The sequence below is a fragment of the Littorina saxatilis genome, linkage group LG17 (genome assembly GCF_037325665.1).
Source record: "Littorina saxatilis isolate snail1 linkage group LG17, US_GU_Lsax_2.0, whole genome shotgun sequence".
NCBI lineage: Eukaryota > Metazoa > Mollusca > Gastropoda > Littorinimorpha > Littorinidae > Littorina > Littorina saxatilis.
Window position 1 is genome coordinate 6,300,988 of NC_090261.1, and position 20,931 is coordinate 6,321,918.

The following is a 20,931-nucleotide window of genomic DNA, read 5'->3' on the forward strand; positions in this document are numbered from 1 at the left end:
TAACTGGAGGCCAGGGCTATATGGATGGTGTATGTTGTCCTTTCTGAAGAGGGTGGGGGTTGGGAGCTCTGGCCTTTTTGTACATGTTTTGATTGTTCGATCAAAACTTCTTTTTTTTTTTGGGGGGGGGGAGGGGGGGGGGGGGTGTTTTGATTGCCTTTATCGTAAACATGCTAAACTTGTGGCTATGACGCTGCTTGTTTCTGCTGCCGTCGTTGTTGTCGAATGGATTCTGACACGTGCGACTGGGGCCGTTTTGCGTGAGGTGTCGTGCACAGCTAGAAATTGATGTTGGGATTGTTGTTGGCGTTGTGGTAGTTCTGCTCTAGGTCGGCCAGACTCTCCTGGGTTTCCTTCACGGCGTCCTCCAGCTCGCGTAGCTCTGTCTTCAGTGACTGCAAGAGGCTCGCTCTCTCTTCCCCTGCAAGCAGTTACAGCTCAGTTATTTTTCATTTTCATTACTGTATTGTCATTGTCAATAGTTTTAAGCAAGGAAGTTACCTTGTGAACTGAACAAGGAAACACACTTGCATCAGTCTCGAATAGTGTTAAAATGCTGAAGAGACAATAAACAATAGTAACCAACCAACCAACCAACCAACCAACCAACCAACCAACCAACCAACCAACCAACCCATCGCTGGGAAATTCGGGTCGCTTCCACAGAGTGGAAAGCTAGCAGCAACAGAGTCGCGCTACGCAGGTGTATGTTAAGGTGTAATCAGCCACCTGCAGAATGACCGAGGTCTTTTACGTGCCACAGTGGTGACACACGGGGGTTGGAACAGGAATACCGTCTCTGAGTCTGCACATAAAGTTGACCCGTATCCTCTGCCCGGATTCAAACCTGCGACCCTAGGATCACAAGTCCAGTGCTCTACCAGCTGAGCTACTGGCCCCCCAGTTGAATGGCTCCATCAGTCCTGTTAGCGATGGCTTCACAAAGCATCAAAGGTGATCACTGGCCGACAGTGGTTAAAACAATATATCAGGGGGCGCACACATACTTTAAGATTTTGCTATTATTTTGTTTTACGCTACAAAGGCGGGGGCCACACTTCTAAAATGTAACTAATGCAGTCTTAACTTTCATGTATAGCAATATTTGTGTGTTAAACTGCTTTGTCTGTGAACAGAAACTATTCTATTTTAAGCGTCACATTTAGAGTTAACACGGCCAGGAGTGTATTGTGGTTTTGTGCTTCTGCAACTCATTTGAAATGTGCAAGTTGTCCAGAGAGGGTAAATGCAGCGAATGAAATTGTTTTGAGCGCTCTAGCACTGTTAGTTTGTCAGAACAGTAGGTGGTCCAGATAAGGGGCAGGTCCATATTTGGGGCCCTTCCCCTATATTCTTAATGAAATCCATCGTACATGTTGAATATCACAATAAAATAACCACAATCAATAAAATGTTACCATACAAGCAACACACGTTTCGCTTTGTGACGTTGATGGTCATTACACAGATTACAATATATTGCCTGACTCGAGTCGTTTCGCAATTTTAAATTGTCCAAGAGGAAATGATTGAAAAGAGAAAATCTTACCGCTCGATATTCCACCGTTTCCGCCATTGTAGCCACCAGGGGGTCCGTAGTAGTCCGTGCTATACCCTTGGTCATAACTGTTCCAGTTGTCGTAGCTTGAACTATACCCGTAATCATTACTAGACCAATAGTTGTCATAACTAGAGCTGGATGGCGAGTAGTCGATGTTAAAGGTGTAGCCACGGTAGCTGTAACTAGAAGGGGCGACGTAGGTAGAGTTGAAGCTATTTACAGACTCATTGTACTGGGGTTTCACGTCATAGTCGAAGTCTGCACATTAAACAAACACACACACACACACACACACACACACACACACACACACACACACACACACACACACACACACACACACACACACACAGACGTACGTACACACGCACGCGCGCGCGCACGCACGCACACCCACACACACACAGACACACACACACACACACACAAAAACACACACACACAAACACGCACACATACACACACACACACACACACACACACACACACACACACACACACACACACACACACACACACACACTTGTCAGTATAGACAAGGAACTTAGTCGATAAATATCGACAGGGAGCCGACTAATGGTTTAAATGTGAAATGTGTGTATACTAATGGGTGTGGGTCTGAAATGAAATTAGGTAGTAGTTAACATTTGTTTTGAATAATTATTGGTATTTTGACAATGTGGGTAGCATGGAAATGTAAGCATTTGAATGTAAGTCTTAGGTACCATTGTACCCAGGAAGAGAGACGAGAGATAGAGTAGGTTGCAATAGCTTGTGTGGTCTTTGAGTTTTGTTTTTGGAAAGACATTGTTAAAGACAACGATCGCACAAAGAACATGTGAGGCAACATTATGTCTATGATGGTGTGAAGAAAATTAGTTACGATTTATATTAATATTTAGACTTGAGACTGAACAGCAAAAGGCGAAGTGTATGTTTTGTGGTGTGAATTGAAACAACATGAAAAGTGTAAATATCTCGGAAATTGTGATTAAAAGACTTCGTTACTTCTTGATTGTTATTTACTATTATATTCAAGTGCTAGTCTTTCGGATGAGACGAAAAACCGAGGTCCCGTCGTGTACACTACATTGGGGGTGTGCACGATAAAGTTCCCACGATTGAAAAAAGGGTTTTTCCTGGCAAAATTGTACAGGCATAGAAAAAAATGTCCACCAAAATACCCGTGTGACTTGGAATAATAGGCCGTGAAAAGTAGGATATGCGCCGAAATGGCTGCGATCTGCTGGCCGATGTGAATGCGTGATGTATTGTGTAAAAAAATTTCCATCTCACACGGCATAAATAAATCCCTGCGCCTTGAATATGTGCTCGATATAAATTGCATAAAATAAAGATAAAAAAAATAAAAAAATAAACCCCTGCGCTTAGAACTGTACCCACGGAATACGCGCGATATAAGCCTCATATTGATTGATTGATATTGAAGTGAATAGCAAAACGCTGTATTTAAAAACAGCATGGGATTTATATAAAAAAAAAAAAATTTGTATCAGGTAATGCCCTAGTTTTTACAAATTGTAGCAAAGTCGATTAACTTTACTATGTACGATGTTTATTTGCAAATTACAACACAAACGCGGAACACTTAACTATTTGTAGAGTTCTAAGGCATTGCAGACAAAGCAACTGCAAGAAAATCAGGTTTTAGCAGTGTGAAAATCCGCTGAAAACGGTCTTATATCCCTTTCGGCATGGCCGGCTCTCATGACACTGACCCTGAGCTGACCGTGAGGCACTGAAAAGGTTTTCAGGGAAAAATTCTCTCGAAGAGCCAAAATGGGTTCGGTGCATTTGTCAGTCTGTCACATGTTGAAGGGCCCCATACGAGTTGAAAGAGATAAGGGCAGGTTTCACGGTAATCAGGCTCTTTGATGTGTGTAAACTTTGCCTTCAAATTACTTGCTTACTGTGTTGATTTTCATCATTTTTTCTGCTTGGCATGAGTAAATATGGTATTTGCAATACAAAAAAATAAATAAAAGCTAAAATGTTTGTGTTTGAGCAATTATTTGAGCGAGTTTTTCGAAGCGAACGTGTGAATCCTGACAGACACCATTTCCTTCTGTCACATGACCCCATCTCAAAGTGTGATTCAAGCAGACACGAAATATCACACAAAACTTATGATAATGGGGTTATTAATTCAATTAATACACAAGGTTAGTCTCTGACTAGATAAAATAGGGAAAAAATATCAAATGGGAGCATAAAACCGTTTCTGGAAAAATTTTCAATCGCCACCGAAAGTGTCTGTCAGTAAAAAAAACACGTGCTTTGTTTGCAAAGCAAAGCCTAATTTTACACATCGCGTGCTTTTGTCTGTTATTCTTGCTTGTGAACATCATTTTATTGATGTTCTTCACTGGAAAGCAGGTGTATCATCAACAGTATCACAAAATCGCAAAGAATGAACATTTTTGTTGTGATCCGACCGGTGTCTGTAGACTGAATCACACGTTCGGCAAACTTCGTTTTTAACGGAAATAACCGAGCCTTTCATCGGAAACGACGTTTCAACCGCTTCATATCGTCTGCAGGAAGAAAAAGAGGAATGCGATACCCAGTAAGTAAAACATTTAATCGTTTTTAGTGCCTTTTGATCAAGTTTTGTTGCGTCTGTCAGCAACGTTCGTCAACCCAACGTTCGACACAGCGACGCACGCATACGGATTTGCAGCATTTGCATTCGGAAAGTGAGGGATTTGTGAGTTCGTTTGCATAATTTCAATCGCTAGTAGGTTTTCCCTTCGTCTCCCATTGTTGTGTTTGCATGTTATTGGCATTTCATTGTGTAAATTGAAAGTTTGTGAGTAACAGTAGTACAATTTGTCGAACGTTGGCGACGCTGACAGACGCAAATATCGAACGTTGCCTTCAATGACAGAAGGGCTTGGCGATCGTACTTTCGATTCGTTGGAACACAATATGGAGACAGCAATGTGCGCTCGTTACCACAACGGTCATGAACCGGTGTAACACGAAATTTTTACTCCACGAAAAATTGACTCCGGAGTAAACTTCCAGTAAAAATCTTGTACGAAAAAAGAACTCCACAAGGAACTAAATTTTGCTCCCCAAATATTTACTCCCAGTAAACATCTCGTACGAGAAACTTAGGGCCTACTCCTTCGTTTATAATTCGCGCAATATCCCATTTACGTGCAATCCCGTTTTGCCGCCGTCCCATTTTGGCGACATTTCACAAGCCAAGCGTCATCTTACTACCGCATCCCATTTTGGCGCAATCCCGTTTCGCCGCTATCCCATTTTTTTATTTATTTTTTTTAATTTTTACATTTAGTCAAGTTTTGACTAAATGTTTTAACGTAGAGGGGGAATCAAGACGAGGGTCGTGGTGTATGTGTGTGTGTCTGTCTGTGCGTGTGTATGTGTGTGTGTAGAGCGATTCAGACCAAACTACTGGACCGATCTTTATGACATTTGACATGAGAGTTCCTGGGAATGATATCCCCGGATATTTTTTTTTTTTCGATAAATACCTTTGATGACGTCATATCCGGTTTTTTGTAAAAGTTGAGGCGGCACTGTCACACCCTCATTTTTCAATCAAATTGATTGAAATTTTGGCCAAGCAATCTCTGACGAAGGCCGGACTTCGGTATTGCATTTCAATTTGGTGGCTTAAAAATTAATTAATAACTTTGGTCATTGAAAACCTGAAAATTGTAAAAAAAAATAATTTGTTTCTAAAACGATACAAATTTACATTCATCTTATTCTTCATCATTTTCTGATTCCAAAAACATATAAATATGTTATATTCGGATTAAAAACAAGCTCTGAAAATTAAGAATATATAAATTATTATTAAAACAAAATTTCCGAAATCGATTTAAAAACAATTTCATCTTATTCCTTGTGGGTTCCTGATTCCAAAAAACATATAGATGTGATATGTTTGGATTAAAAACACGCTCAGAAAGTTAAAAAGAATAGAGATAAAGAAAAGCGTGCTATCGATCCTTCTCAGCGCAACTACTACCCCGCTCTTCTTGTCAATTTCACTGCCTTTGCATCGAGCGGTGGACTGACGATGCTACGAGTATACGCTGTTGCTGTAAAAATGCAGTGAGTTCAGTTTCATTCTGTTAGTTCGACAGCTTGACTAAATGTTGTACATGAACAAAGTATGCAAACCAGATGATCCAGCGACGTCCTTCCCAATTTATGTCCAATGGACGTCTACCCACAACACGCCACTGGATGCCGCGTGGTCAGCCAACCATGTGGTACCAGTCGTGAAAACCAGGTTCTTTGTCCCACAGTGAGACATTCAAGTTGGGGACTTTGTGACCGCTGACTTTGTCAGCATGGATGGAAAGGTGGAGAGATACAGGGCGGTGATCATCCCCAAGTCAACCCATTTCCCCGATGGGCCAGATCGAGAGGAGATCTGTGTGAAGTGTTTGCGCGCAAAAGACAATGGGAGATACTATGTCTTTCCTAATGTTGATGACATTTCATGCTTGCCAATGGCTCAGATAAAAAAAATCCCACCAACCAACCATGAACAACAGGGGGGATTACTTTTTTTGACATGTGACCAAGTCTCATTTGAGCGTTCACAGTGTTACCTGAGAATAGCACACCCCCTTGAATTGGGACCAAAGAAAAAGCGTTGTATACATGCATTTTTGAATGCTTTTCTAAAGTCATAAGTTCATTTGTGAAAAAACATTTTTTTAGGGATTGTTTTGCTGAATGCATGCAGTTAAGAAATTGACCCCGTTTTCAAATTTAGGGGGTAGGGTTGCCCCATAGCCCACGTATGTCTGTGTGACTGTGTCAAATATCAATCTACTCTGCGTACAAAATGTATAGATGTTTGTTTTTCGATTTTAGAATGATTTCTTAAGCTGGCTAGAACTTCTGAGGTCTACAGGAAACGATAAAGATAAACAAGTCGCGTAAGGCGAAAATACAATATTTAGTCAAGTAGCTGTCGAACTCACAGAATGAAACGCAATGCCATTTTACTCGTAGCATCGTCAGGCCACCGCTCATGGCAAAGGCAGTGAAATTGACAAGAAGAGCGGGGTAGTAGTTGCGCTAAGAAGGATAGCACGCTTTTCTGTACCTCTCTTTGTTTTAACTTTCTGAGCGTGTTTTTAATCCAAACATATCATATCTATATGTTTTTGGAATCAGGAACCGACAAGAAATAAGATGAAAGGGTTTTTAAATTGATTTCGACAATTTAATTTTGATAATAATTTTTATATATTTAATTTTCAGAGCTTGTTTTTAATCCGAATATAACATATTTATATGTTTTTGGAATCAGCAAATGATGGAGAATAAGATAAACGTAAATTTGGATCGTTTTATAAATTTTTATTTTTTTTTACAATTTTCCGATTTTTAATGACCAAAGTCATTAATTAATTTTTAAGCCACCAAGCTGAAATGCAATACCGAACCCCGGGCTTCGTCGAAGATTACGTGACCAAAATTTGAACCAATTTGGTTGAAAAATGAGGGCGTGACAGTGCCGCCTCAACTTTCACGAAAAGCCGGATATGACGTCATCAAAGACATTTATCGAAAAAATAAAAAAAACGTTCGGGGATTTCATACCCAGGAACTCTCATGTCAAATTTCATAAAGATCGGTCCAGTAGTTTTGTCTGAATCGCTCTACACACACACACAGACACACACACAGACACACGCACATACACCACGACCCTCGTTTCGATTCCCCCTCGATGTTAAAATATTTAGTCAAAACTTGACTAAATATAAAAATGTACAAAATATAAGTAGCGTCCTTTATCTTACCATTGTTCTGATCAATGCTGTCCCTTTATTTGCAAGTTAACCATTTTTCTTAATGTGTTCAAGGAGTATGTTAAAAATTATTATCAATGGTTGCTTTAAACAGCACCTTTGGGCAGTTATTATGCACTAAAGTTGTAAAAGCATGTTTTGGGGGTTTTAGGATATAGCGTCTTGGAACGCCAATCATCTTGGAAATACGAATGTTCATATAATTTTTTTTACTGTTTTGGATAGATAAAAAGTTGAACTCTTGGTGCAAACTGTTTTTTGGTCCCTGTTTGACTATTTATTATTTTGGAATATTGTGTGTGAGGGGGAAACTGCAATCCTCAATATCATGAAACGTGCCTAAGGTACTGTCGTGTTTTTTCCCAAACCTAGTGCACTACCGTTCTCACGAGATGAGTTACTTCTGCTTTGTTCCGTTTTCACATTTGTTCAAGTTTTGACTAAATGTTTTAACGTAGAGGGGAGAATCGAGACGAGGGTCGTGGTGTATGTGTGTGTGTGTGTGTGTGTGTGTGTGTGTGTGTGTGTGTGTGTGTGTGTGTGTGTGTGTGTGTGTCTGTCTGTCTGTCTGTCTGTCTGTCTGTGTGTGTGTGTAGAGCGATTCAGACTAAACTACTGAACCGATCTTTATGAAATTTGACATGAGAGTTCCTGGGTATGATATCCCCAGACGTTTTTTTCGTTTTTTTGATAAATGTCTTTGATGACGTCATATCCGGCTTTTCGTGAAAGTTGAGGCGGCACTGTCACGCTCTCATTTTTCAACCAAATTGGTTGACATTTTGGTCAAGTAATCTTCGACAAAGCCCGGACTTCGGTATTGCATTTCAGCTTGGTGGCTTACAAATTAATTAATGACTTTGGTCATTAAAAATCTGAAAATTGTAAAAAAAAAAATTTTTTATAAAACGATCCAAATTTACGTTCATCTTATTCTCCATCATTTTCTGATTTCAAAAACATGTTATATTTGGATTAAAAACAAGCTCTGAAAATTAAAAATATAAAAATTATTAGCAAAATTAAACTTTCGAAATCAATTTAAAAACACTTTCATCTTATTCCTTGTCGGTTCCTGATTCCAAAAACATATATGATATGTTTGGATTAAAAACACGCTCAGAAAGTTAAAACGAAGAGAGGTACAGAAAGGCGTGCTATCCTTCTCAGCGCAACTACTACCCCGCTCTTCTTGTCAATTTCACTGCCTTTGCCATGAGCGGTGGACTGACGATGCTGCGAGTATACGGTCTTGCTGAAAAATTGCATTGCGTTCAGTTTCATTCTGTGTTTTCGCCTTACGCGACTTGTTTTTTCTCCAATTGACACCGTGTATGAGAGATGAAACAGAAAAACCTGTTGTGAAAATGCAAAAATTTGGAGGAAAAAAAGAAAAAACCCCAAAGTAACTGTTTTCATGACAACGGCAAACAAGCTAATTCAAGAAATCACCCCCCTCCCCCTCCTGCTAGGGACACGTGCACTCAAGTTAACCTCTGCTTTGAGACCGTGACATGTTCACCGCCCTCACCCCCTCCTGCTAGGTACACGTGCACTCAAGTTAACCTCTGCTTTGACCTGTGTGCCAAGAGTCACTGAGAGAGAGAAAGCGAGAGAGAGAGAGAGACAGAGAGAGAGAGAGAGAGAGAGAGAGACACACACACACATAGACAGAGACAGACATAGCGGAAAGACAGAAGCGGAGAGACTCAGAGGGAGACAAAGACATACATACAGACAGAGAGAGAGAGAGAGAGAGAACAAAAATGTAACTGATCTCGTGAGAACGGTTGCGCCGTGGACCAGATTAATAGGTGCTTGATTATGGTATTTTGATTTTACATAACATTAAACCTTTCTTGGGGTTCATGGTCATGGCAACAGCCATAATAATATTATATCATGTATAATATTACATTTCAGCATAATTATGTGAATTACATGTCATCATACCAAACTGGCATACATTTTTATTCCCACATCATTCTGATTGATCACAACCAAACCTATCAGTAAACACATCCAAATGCAAGCGCCTGTTCTTAACAACTTGCCACGGATCTAAAAATATAAATCAGTTGAACTTGCCGCCAGAGACACTGTTTGGCCTGTAGGTAAAATGTACAATGTATTTTCTGATTTGTGCACAAAAGCTTTTTAATTTTTTTAAATTTTCTTAACATAACAATGTTTAATGTCACTGTATGTTTGAAAGACCATGGTCACATTTGTAAAACAAATGTTACATTAGAGAATAAATAACATTTTGGTTCATGATTTTTTCTACACCTGTGCTGAAAATAAGAAATAAAAAGGTCGGTATATAAGTCACTCCAATACAGGAAGGTATGAATGGTTTTGAGTTTGTTGCGGTTGACCCTGCACAGTTCGACCAATGATGTTTTTGTTGAACAATTTTGCCGTCACCCCTCCCATAGGGTGACGTATTTCACAACTTCCTGTGTTACCCAAACTCAGTGATAACCAATTTTGCCTTCACACCTACCATAGGGTGACGGATTTCACAACTTCCTGTGTACACAATGATGACGTACTTCACAACAAAATGGCGCTGCCCATGGTCAAAACTATCAAAACTCGAAACTATCCGTATAAATGGGAGCCTCCTGGCTCCCATAATAATGAACATAGAGAGAAAGAGATAGCGAGAGACTGACGCCGACAGTGATGCGCGACATTGTGCTGGTTGTGTAGGCATACATACACAAAAGACCAGAAGGGTGAACTACAGTCAGTGCAGACAAATTTCTGACAGGAAAACAAACCGTCGCTTGAACCCCTTCCCAAATCAAAAAACAAAACAAAAATTAAGCAATAGACTAAAACTGAGCATGAAAGTTGTTTGTTCATTTCAATGCTTGTTATCCTCTGAGGAGCCAGGAGGCTGGTTCTGCATACTCTCACTTACTCTATTACACTTGTCGTATGCATTTAGAGCACTAACTTCCCTGTGTTTAGGCCACAAAAAAATAGGTGTGGTTACAGTAACCCGACCTACTTTATTTTTAGGGGCCGACCCTATAACTTTTTGTTACATTTGTCAAAAAAACAACACAAAAACCAAGAAAACGAGTGCAGAAAACGCAATGAAAGCGTAAGCGCCCGAGTCGCACACTTATTTCCCTGTCAAGTAGGTTTAGTTTGTACACATTAGAAAAAAAAGTAAAACAACTAAAAAGTGATTGCCTACCTTCCCACCCTATTTTTTTTGGCTATGTTACCGTAACCACACCTATTTTTTTGTTGCCTTATCATATCTTTAAAAAGAACAAACAAGCAAATAACCAATGGCAACGACAAAGAAGTCACACACACACACACACACACACACACACACACACACACACACACACACACACACACACACACACACACACACACACACACACACACACACACACACACACATACCGAGAGTTTCATTTGCTTTAGTTCGACGGACAAAATTACGGACACACTTACCAGGGGACAAACTCAAGGAGATGTTCAGCCAAAATCCTCGTTTGTTGATGATGCTGTCTGAGGAAAATGTAATTCTGTACATTTCTCTGTACCCCATCATTCGCGCTGGTGACAAAAGAGCATAGTACGTCTGTAAGAAGAATTCACGCAGGAGGACCTCACACACACACACACACACACACACACACACACACACACACACAAACTCACACACACAATATACACACGCGCACACCTACACACACACACACGCACACACACACACACACACACACACACATACACACACACACACACACACTCACACCCACACAACACACACACGCACACCACACACGCACACACACACACACACACACACACTCACTCACATACATACATCAATACTTGACTGAAATAAAAAAAAATGTGTTGTGACTCAAACTCCATCGTTTGGTGACCTTTGAATCTAATAATTCGTATTAACTAGACTTTTCACTTTGTTGGGAATTGATTAAAACATGAAAGTCTGTGAAATGTCTATGTTATAGCTTCAAAAACGTTCAAGAATTTGTTCGTGTATATCTCATTTTGTTAACCGGACCAATATGACCATACAATTTACTCGTGTTTAGACGTAGCCTAACCAGAGACTATGGTCTCGGGCCTAACCCAGAACGTGTGTAAAGTTTCAATGCCTTAACTTATAAAAACATTCAACATTCATCAAATTTTAATTTTCTCTCCTCCTCCTTTCTCATTGACCTTGAAATTCGACTCGGGTCAAAGAGGGTTTTCTCGTGTCTGGAAGTCATTGAATCCTAATCTTCTGTAACATTTCGCAGATCTAGCTTTAAATGCATATTACATAGAAAATCCATAACTGAAGAAATCGCTCGTGCAAATCAAAATTCTCTGTATTTCTGACATATTGTAGATAAGAGACCTTAAAGTGTAACTAAACAGACATTTTGAAGTGTCAGCTTTACTGAATTGCTTTATGTTTTGTCCAAGTATAGACCTGTAGAAGCGATACTGGACGATTTTTCCAACGTTTACTGTGTTTTCTGATTTACTACGATTTTTTAAAAGTGTTGAACCCATTTCAGATTTACCTGCTTATCTGTTCTTGATTTGATACTTCCAAAGAACAAGTGGTACTTTGAGTTCCGGTTTTATGTTTTAACCAATCAGAATTTGGTTCCTAAATAAACTCGTCTGCTGCCTGTCCCAGCAGAGTCGGCAACAAGCACTGCTTGCCACATGTGTGATGTTACCAACAGAAATAGCCATAAATTGGGCAAGGTAGCAATGTAAATGAATTGGATCTAACTAATGTACTGGCTCAGCGTGAGAGGCAACATCCTGTCGAAGTCGTAAGCACGAGGCTGACTGGGAGATTATTATTGGAAGAGCATGCTGAAACGGATTGTAAGTACAATATTTTACATGTTCTCGACATTTCTGTTGATCTTTCCTTAACTTTAATTGTTTCCTTGATTTAAAACCCTAGGGCTTGTATTTTCAGTTGTGATATTAAGCACGTATCTTTACCACAGTATCCGATCACTTCACACTTGAATTTTGGAATGATGAAGTGGAATTATTTCTGGATCTAATTTATTCCTTGTTCCCCCCCTCTCGATTCCTTTTTTCGCCACATGTATTGTCGTGTGAGGGGGTAGATGCGTGTACTGGCTGATTTTTTTTATTTTTTACTTCGGTCAGATACAGATGATTGGAAAAAAACTTGTCAAGGATTTCAGAATTTAATAGATCTGTTCGAAGTTTTTACGGGATGGGTCCTGTTACAATACAGACTGAATGTGCCCAAGATGAACTTTTGATTAAACATACACACACAAATGAATCTCTTGAGTTTGTTATACGGCGAATGTCCAGTTTCCACCACCACGTCTGTGGTATGTTTTTATACTGTTTGATTGAATAGACTGACGTGCATTCTCTCGCAAATGTGCGCGCGTGTGTGTTTGTCTGTGCCTCAGACTTATTAATCAAAGATGATGTTGCACATTGCAGATCTATGCGACAGGAGCAAAGTGGACAAGACAGCTACATTTGTCTGAGCGAAGATCCAACGGTAAGCTCTTTTAGCCGAAGACAGCGAGCCTGGGTGCATGCATGCAAGCTTCTATCATGTTCGTGTGAGTGCTGCAGGGCTATTAGACGACTTTTCATTATTCTTGATTTGGAGATCCATGCAGGGTATTAGAAAGTGCAGAATATACACGTTTGAACAAATACAATGTGTGTTTGCTCTGAAAAAAATAAAAGACGCAACAAACAAACATTGTATTTGTTTAAAGTATCACAAATATTTATTACCTGTATCTGCATGTTTTGATAATGATGAAGGGCAAATTACTTTGACGTGTGCTTTTTTTTTTTAAACCACACTGATAACGAATGATAGAAACACAGACACACTAATAACATATCCACAAAAATTGTAACAATAAATGTAAGCTGAACAATGCCTGCAACACATTTCAGGCCTCAGAAGGAAGTAATTATGAGATTCAGACAGAGAGAGAAAGCCCAACACGAAACCAGTTGTGACATTTTTTATTTCATTATGTAATATTAAAAACACGACAACAACGTATTTCCTGTACTTAGTTTCGTGCAATTATGGATTGCAAAGTATGTCTACTTGAGTGGCATAAAGAGGCACAGTTGCATGAAAAACCAACTCGGATCTTGACTAGGATCAGGATTTTACATGGACACAACCTGGAATTTAACATCCTGGGGGGAGGGGGGTACTGCGCCTTTCACATCAAGATGTAAAGATCTATTTTAAATAATACTTATTGGAAGGGAACAAAATCAAACAAACTACAACAATCGTTCTGAGGGGAGAGAATTACCTCTTCCGAAGAAATTACCTCCCTTGCTTTTCTTGTCGTGACTTATGTAGAGTAAAGTGAATAGAAACTTAGAAAGTGAATCAGTCAGTAACAAAAAAAAAACCACAACATTTCTTAAGATCAATGAGGAGTCTTGAAGTATTTGTCAATCTTAATCTTGTATGCATAACAAACAATATATTACGGATTGATAATTAAAGAAAATCGTCTCTTCTACAGGGTTGACCCCCCTAAAAAGGACACCCACAACCATGCAAATTACTTCTGCATCTGTTGAACCAATTATTTTATATATGGTATTCATTAACTTCAGTTTATGTTCTGCCTTTCCAGTAAGTGGCAATTTTGTAAATTGAATGGTCTGACTTTTGTGCAATTTTAATTTTTTTTCTCCAAATTCGGGGGTCGACTAAACAGAACGAGTTTTGACATTGACCGGTAGCCATTTTTACCTAATTTAAACCCTTCAGGCTTTTACCTTTTTGATTATTTTGAATGTCTGAGTAATGTAAAAACATCCCCTTCAACCTCCAGGCTATCGATGACCTGAAGAAAGCATGCAGTTACAGCTAGGTTCAGGGCAATCCTCAGACACGAAAGCGATGCAAAAGTTAGATAATTTAACCTACAAATTTGCCACTTTGTGAACTGCATATGCATAAAATCTAGTTTAAGTATGCTGAATATGAAGTTATCCAGTCAATTGGTGTAGAAGTTATAGCATTTCTGTCAGTTAACAGTCTTTAAAATCTCTAAAGTAAAATCTGACATATTCGAAAGTTTTGCATAAACACCCAGACAATTTTTACGATACTCTCCTAAGCTTCTCCACTTCTCAGCCCTGTCTTGGAAATGAATTCGAATAAGGCAGTCAAAATAACTTAGTTTGGAGCACCCATCAATCAGAATAAGCATTAACTTTTGACACAGGAAATATCTTCTACCGAAAGCTCTCCTGGTTTTATTCTACATTTTTCCTGCATAATGGTAACAAATTTAATGATAAATCTAAACAACGAAGTGACTGTGGTAAGATGAACAAAGTTAAAAAAAACAAAGGATTACTGTAAATGGTTTACGAATCGAAATCTAAACAAGTTTTAATGATAAGTACAATGATAAAAAAATAAAATAAAAAAAAAGCTAACGTCCTCGCATTTGTCCAGAATTATTCCATGGTTAACATGGGAACAGAGGGATAATTGGTCTAAAGAATTTTTAACAAGTCGCGTAAGGCGAAAATACAATATTTAGTCAAGTAGCTGCCATTTTTCAGCAAGACCTTATACTCGTAGCATCGTCAGTCCACCGCTCATGGCAAAGGCAGTGAAATTGACAAGAAGAGCGGGGTAGTAGTTGCGCTAAGAAGGATAGCACGCTTTTCTGTACCTCTCTTTGTTTTAACTTTCTGAGCGTGTTTTTAATCTAAACATATCATATCTATATGTTTTTGGAATCAGGAACCGACAAGGAATAAGATGAAAGTGTTTTTAAATTGATTTGGAAAATTTAATTTTGATAATAATTTTTATATATTTAATTTTCAGAGCTTGTTTTTAATCCGAATATAACATATTTATATGTTTTTGGAATCAGCAAATGATGGAGAATAAGATAAACGTAAATTTGGATCGTTTTATACATTTTTATTTTTTTTTACAATTTTCCGATTTTTAATGACCAAAGTCATTAATTAATTTTTAAGCCACCAAGCTGAAATGCAATACCGAATCCCGGGCTTCGTCGAAGAATACTTGACCAAAATTTCAACCAATTTGGTTGAAAAATGAGGGCGTGACAGTGCCGCCTCAACTTTCACGAAAAGCCGGATATGACGTCATCAAAGACATTTATCAAAAAAATGAAAAAAACGTTCGGGGATTTCATACCCAGGAACTCTCATGTCAAATTTCATAAAGATCGGTCCAGTAGTTTAGTCTGAATCGCTCTACACACACACACACACACACACACACAGACACACAGACACACAGACACACACACGCACATACACCACGACCCTCGTTTCGATTCCCCCTCGATGTTAAAATATTTAGTCAAAACTTGACTAAATATAAAAAGGAGGGTTAGGGTAACCCTAACCCTCTTTGGACTATCTGTATGCAATGCCCGCTATAGGTGAAAGTGGAAGCCATGGAAGAATGCATCGCTGTTGTGCTGGTTCAGCTTGAGGTCCTGTCCTAGCGAATATCCTGCACACACAAAAACACGACTTTTTAAGCCACTTATGTTGCATTCCGTGACATAGCTTTGTTAAAACCGTGTGCCTGATAATAATGACAGATTTTGTTGATATACATTTTTTTTTTAAGACACCCCATATAATATTGTTTGACAATCTCTTTCAACATAGTTTACGAATCACCAATGTGTATACAAACGCAAATAACCCACAGGTCAATAAATTACTTTCCAGAGAGAGAGAGAGAGAGAGAGAGAGAGAGAGAGAGAGAGAGAGAGAGAGAGAGAGAGAGAGAGAGAGAGAGAGATTAAAACTAGAAAATGTGTGCTATATAAAACAAGGATCATCACTGTCAAATCTTTGCTTGTACCTGCATGGTGTTTACTGCGCTATATACACAACCTGTTTTATTTCATTTTTTGGGTTTTTTTTTTGGGGGGGGGGGGGATGTTTTGTGATGAGGGTTTTTTCAAAGCCTTTACTGCTTTAGTCATTGAATCCACCCGACTTCGATTTATTGTTCAGTAATGGGTAATTGTGTGTCCAACTATGTAAGTTAGTGATTGTTCTGGCTTCATACAATGACATTGCATTAATTTTATAAGTGTATGTGTGTGTGTTTCAGGCAAAAGCTGATATTACAGTCCTAGTTGTATGCAGTACCTCTGCTTCTTCGTTCAAGAATCAAAGTATACAATCTAAACCGATTATTTTGTTCAATAATGTTCAGCTTACCATCCCGAAGAAGGCAGTAACGTGCCGAGATATTGATTATAGATATTAACGTACCTAACCTGGTTACTGGTGTGTTTTCTTGTTATTTCAATAATGTAAATGTGTGACAACTTGCAGAGTACTTGATGTTCAGAGCAATTTTTCTGGCAAAAGACCTTTTATGGATCAAAGAAAACTTTTGTCATGGTGCACAAGTCAATCAATTTGGTTGATAAATAATTTGTGCTGCATTTTCCCTGGTTCCAAAACGTAGTATGTATTACCACATGTCCTTACCTGTCATTGGCATCACATGATTCTCTGCAAGCAGTCTTTTGTGGAAATACGTCATTTAACACTTGCACTTATAGTAGGTGGCTGTGGAACGGTAGACATGCAACGACAACGAACAACAAAAGACAAAGTGTGGAGTACACTCATTTTTCTTAACATACGCTAAGTTTCTTTGAGAATGCTCCAAGTGAAAATCAGGGGTTCCTAGGCCTGATATCACAATTAAACAGCTTCTTCTCAGAATCAGGAGGGAAAAAACTGTTATATGGCGAGATGTCGTGACAAGAACAGACAGCAGCAGCAGCAACAACAACATTGCTAAATCGTCGCTTTAACAAAATTTCATGTTTAGCATCGCAGACAAAGCACCGCTACTGATCCGACCAAAGCCACACTTCATGCACGATGGGCACATTGTTATGGCCAGCTTGTTAACGTGCGCATTGTTTATGTTTTAAATAGAATTGAATGTGTTTGTGGTTGCGTCTGTCATCTATCCTAGTCGTTTGATTTAGAATAAAGCAAACTTATTACAATGACGATTTTCTTCGGTTTTTGATGAAGGATTGGCATCAAGACTTTAACTATTTTCCAACTCTGCCACCATACACTGGCCGTTCAGGTCTGCATGTCGACCACATGGTGTGTGATCAGATTTTTCGGACATGTTCACAATGCTTACATGACCACCAAATGGAAAATCAGTTGGTATTTGTTATGTTTTTGTGTTAGCACAATCTTCATACAAGTAAACAGAAACAGTTTTGTTGCAAACAGAGCCTTCATAAGAAAACATGCTTCTAAGTCAAAATGTATACCCCCTTTTTATTGCGTAAAATATACCCATAAATTCTGGACATCATATTTTTATTTTTTTTCACAACAATGAAACCAAACTTTGGCATATGTTTTAGCAATATATTCACAATAAAACCTATGAGTTTGAAGGCTGCATCTTGTTTTGTTTATTTTTGAGAATGTTTTTGCAAACCCATGCAAATGGCCAGTTTCTGGGGAGAGACTGGGGAGATAATGGCCAGTATAGAAAGAGTTAATAAGTAAACTAATGTCAGAAGTAGGTATTTACCTTGTTTGCCTTCGCGTTCTTGATAGCCCGCTGCAGCATTTGTATCACTTCCCTTGACATTCAAAACGCCAATGTATTTCTGAAAGGAAAATAAAGATATTGACCGAAACATCACACAAGTGGTATATCATGCTAGGTTTTGTTTACAGTGCCTGTTCTACGACCACATCTGATTGTAATTTAAATAAAGAAAAACTGTATCCATTTATTACTTCTCTATTTGTGTGTGTTTGTGTGTGTGCAGGGGCGGATCACATCATTTTTAAGGGGGAGTTTCCAAATTTCTTTTAGGGACAATTTGACGACGCGAAGCGTTTAGTTGAAAATGCGAAGCGTTCAACCTCCTTGGGGGGGGGGTCCGACAAATGTAGGTTGATAAAAACAAGGAAAATGGATCAATCTGAGCAAAGAAACATCCCCTAATACACCTTCCAAAAAAGTAAATATATTAAAAAGAAAAATTTGAATCACAACAAGGACAATTGATCGATCTGGCGCAACCTGAGCAAACTAATTTGCCAACTTCTTTCCAAAATCGTCACTTAGAATACAAAGGCCGGCTCCTAAGTGGTCCGGAAACCCCGGAACCCCCCTCCGGATCCGCCCAGTGTGTGTGTGTGTGTGTGACCGATGACCTTCTCTAAATTCTAATCGTTGCGTTTGCATGGTAATAAAGTTTTAATACTGGATATGCCCATGAAAAAATATCATTTCTTGTTCATGTCATTGTGTGTGTGTGGCCAGGACCGTGACTTCTGCTTGCCTCGACGTCTTCAGAAAAGACACAAAATGCCAGCAGGCGTATGTTAATGGAGCACTCAGTATGCCGTCATCTGCAAACAAATAAATACAAATTATTCAATTGTGTAAATAAAGAACAATCATTTTAATATTACAACAAAAAATTCATATAACTGTAGTCTTCACCAGAGACATCCACTACACTATCTTTAAATAAAACTGCCGTAAAAAATTGAAATACTATAAAACTTACCCCCACTCAGATCTATTTGGGATTATTCAAGTTTCAACCATGAAACGATGCCGGTTTGGACAGATCTGCTAGTTTGCCGCTGAAACTGAAATCAAAGGCGATCTTCAGAACTATTTCTAATCTTGTATTTGTGATTAATATAAAATACTGATCTTCCCAATAGAAGCTGATGTGTATACACATGACCAGGACAAGGTATTTTGTTACAGGGCATTTACGCAGACGTCGCAGTTCAAAATATCGTTTTAGATCTGATTTTGTACAGCAGCCTGTGTGATTCAGAATCGTCTGCCCTTTTTCGGTTTAACATTTTATGGACGATTCCTATGAGACTGCTCAATCATAACTGATGACAAATTCAGAAACAGATGATGGTTTCAAATAGGCTACAGTAATGATTCGTTAAAAATGTCAAGCCACTCTACGATCATTCACACTCAAACTCAAAGAACCCAAGCCAAATCTGCTCTGGTTCCGAGCAGCTTTTTCCAACTGAGACCCTAATTGTTACGCATCTGCCGCGAAAAGATAGACCACAAACAAGCGGCACTGTGCCATGCTTTCGTTTATGTTGCTAAACAGATTAAATATGCATTGTAAATGTGCTTACAGCAAAGAAATGCATCCTTACTTACCACAAAAATACTGGTACCACATTCATCGCACTTGTGTCTTCTTACCAAAACCTATCGATATGTTTGTTTACGATATATTGGTAATTACTAACCGTTAACTATTTTTCAAAAATCTGAAATGACTTTTAAGAATCAAAGAAAGATTCGCTAAAACGGTTGACTTCAGAAAATCAGCAATATTTTTCTGAACCATGAAATAAAAATCGAAAACTCCGTTTGATCTTTTATTTTGGTAGATTGATGACAACAGCCGGAACTGAAAGTACCAGAACAAAAAATTAAGGGCATTAATCAGGTCAACTAAGAAGATTGTCGTTCCTGGCGCGCACTTCACATGTCCGTCAAACAGTGTTCGAGTGAGAGAAAAAAATTTTTTTTTCGCAGTTCGACAGTATATGAGGCCCTTCTTCATATCAAAGTGTAAAGGTTGCTGAACGATGTTTTTCCTTTTTGCTTGTTTAGTTACACTTTAATGGAACCGGCCTGACGCAAACCATAACCAGCCGCTGCCTTGTTAGAAATACTCACCCGAAAAGGCTCCCGTCTGTTCGCCACAGATCTCTGCGGGCGCAGACTTTGCGCCGAGTGTCAGTCTGTCCCATTGACAGAAAGGGCTACTTTCTATGTCAATGTCGTAGACAATGTTAGCGTAGTAGCAATCCATTGGGTCGAAGTCATCAGATTTGGTGTTGTGCACAGAGATGGACCATTCTGCGGAGTTGGGGTATTTAGGTTGCGTTGAGCTCGGATCTCTCGCGCACATCGCCAGGCTGTCATATACCACGCTTTCGTGCAAAGATGGATCCAGGTAGAAATGGGTTTGACCTGATAACACATTGTGATCACGCTTAGTGTAATATGAAGTGTCTTTTTTCGTGGGAAGATGTCAGGAGAATATTTTAACAATACCGTACTTTGTTGCAACGCACACACTTTGAATCTTGAATTACAATGATATTGACATATTGACAACGGTGTGTGTGTGTGTGTGTGGGTGTGTGTGGGTGTGTGTGTGTGCGCGCGCGCGTGTGTGTTTATGTGTGTGTGCAGGGCCGGACTACCGGGGGGGTTATGGGGGTTGCGCAACCCCCCCCCCCCTAGCCTAAACATGTACCTTACTTATTTAATTTTTTTTTATTATTGCTTATTGTATGCCGTTTCATGCAAGGAGCGACCATTTTTCTATCTCAGAATATGACCTACCCATCAGCTTCAGGGGGCTTTGCCCCCTGACCCCCACAACGAGGGGGGGGGGG

General features: G+C 39.2%; 1 protein-coding gene and 1 long non-coding RNA gene across 4 annotated transcripts; both read right to left on the reverse strand.

Moving 5' to 3' along the window:
* Positions 1 to 132: 132 nt before the first annotated feature.
* Positions 133 to 20,482, reverse strand: LOC138951837 (uncharacterized). Its single transcript, XM_070323396.1, has 4 exons — positions 20,204 to 20,482; positions 10,879 to 10,983; positions 1,550 to 1,819; positions 133 to 421 (listed from the first exon to the last, which is right to left on the reverse strand). Exons 1-4 carry the CDS (start codon positions 20,436 to 20,438, stop codon positions 279 to 281), a joined length of 753 nt encoding a protein of 250 aa, XP_070179497.1. The 5' UTR covers positions 20,439 to 20,482; the 3' UTR covers positions 133 to 278.
* On the reverse strand, positions 15,489 to 20,146 carry LOC138952515 (uncharacterized). Of its 3 annotated transcripts, XR_011451389.1 has the most exons (6): positions 19,676 to 20,146; positions 19,041 to 19,125; positions 18,810 to 18,879; positions 18,047 to 18,125; positions 16,963 to 17,043; positions 15,489 to 15,961 (listed from the first exon to the last, which is right to left on the reverse strand). It is a non-coding gene; the product is annotated as an uncharacterized lncRNA (long non-coding RNA). The 3 variants fall into 3 exon arrangements; XR_011451387.1 differs by lacking the exon at positions 15,489 to 15,961 and having other exon boundaries at positions 16,798 to 17,043; XR_011451388.1 differs by lacking the exon at positions 15,489 to 15,961 and having other exon boundaries at positions 16,798 to 17,043; positions 18,794 to 18,879.
* Positions 20,483 to 20,931: the final 449 nt, after the last annotated feature.

Excerpts from the sequence above, each read along its gene's own strand:
- LOC138951837 (XM_070323396.1), bottom strand. The coding sequence starts at position 20,438 with ATGTGCGCGAGAGATCCGAGCTCAACGCAACCTAAATACCCCAACTCC. Across the intron at positions 10,984-20,203 it reads ACAGACGGGAGCCTTTTCGG|CGCGAATGATGGGGTACAGA; the intron begins GTGAGTATTTCT and ends TTTTGTCACCAG. Across the intron at positions 422-1,549 it reads AAACGGTGGAATATCGAGCG|GGGAAGAGAGAGCGAGCCTC; the intron begins GTAAGATTTTCT and ends AACTGCTTGCAG.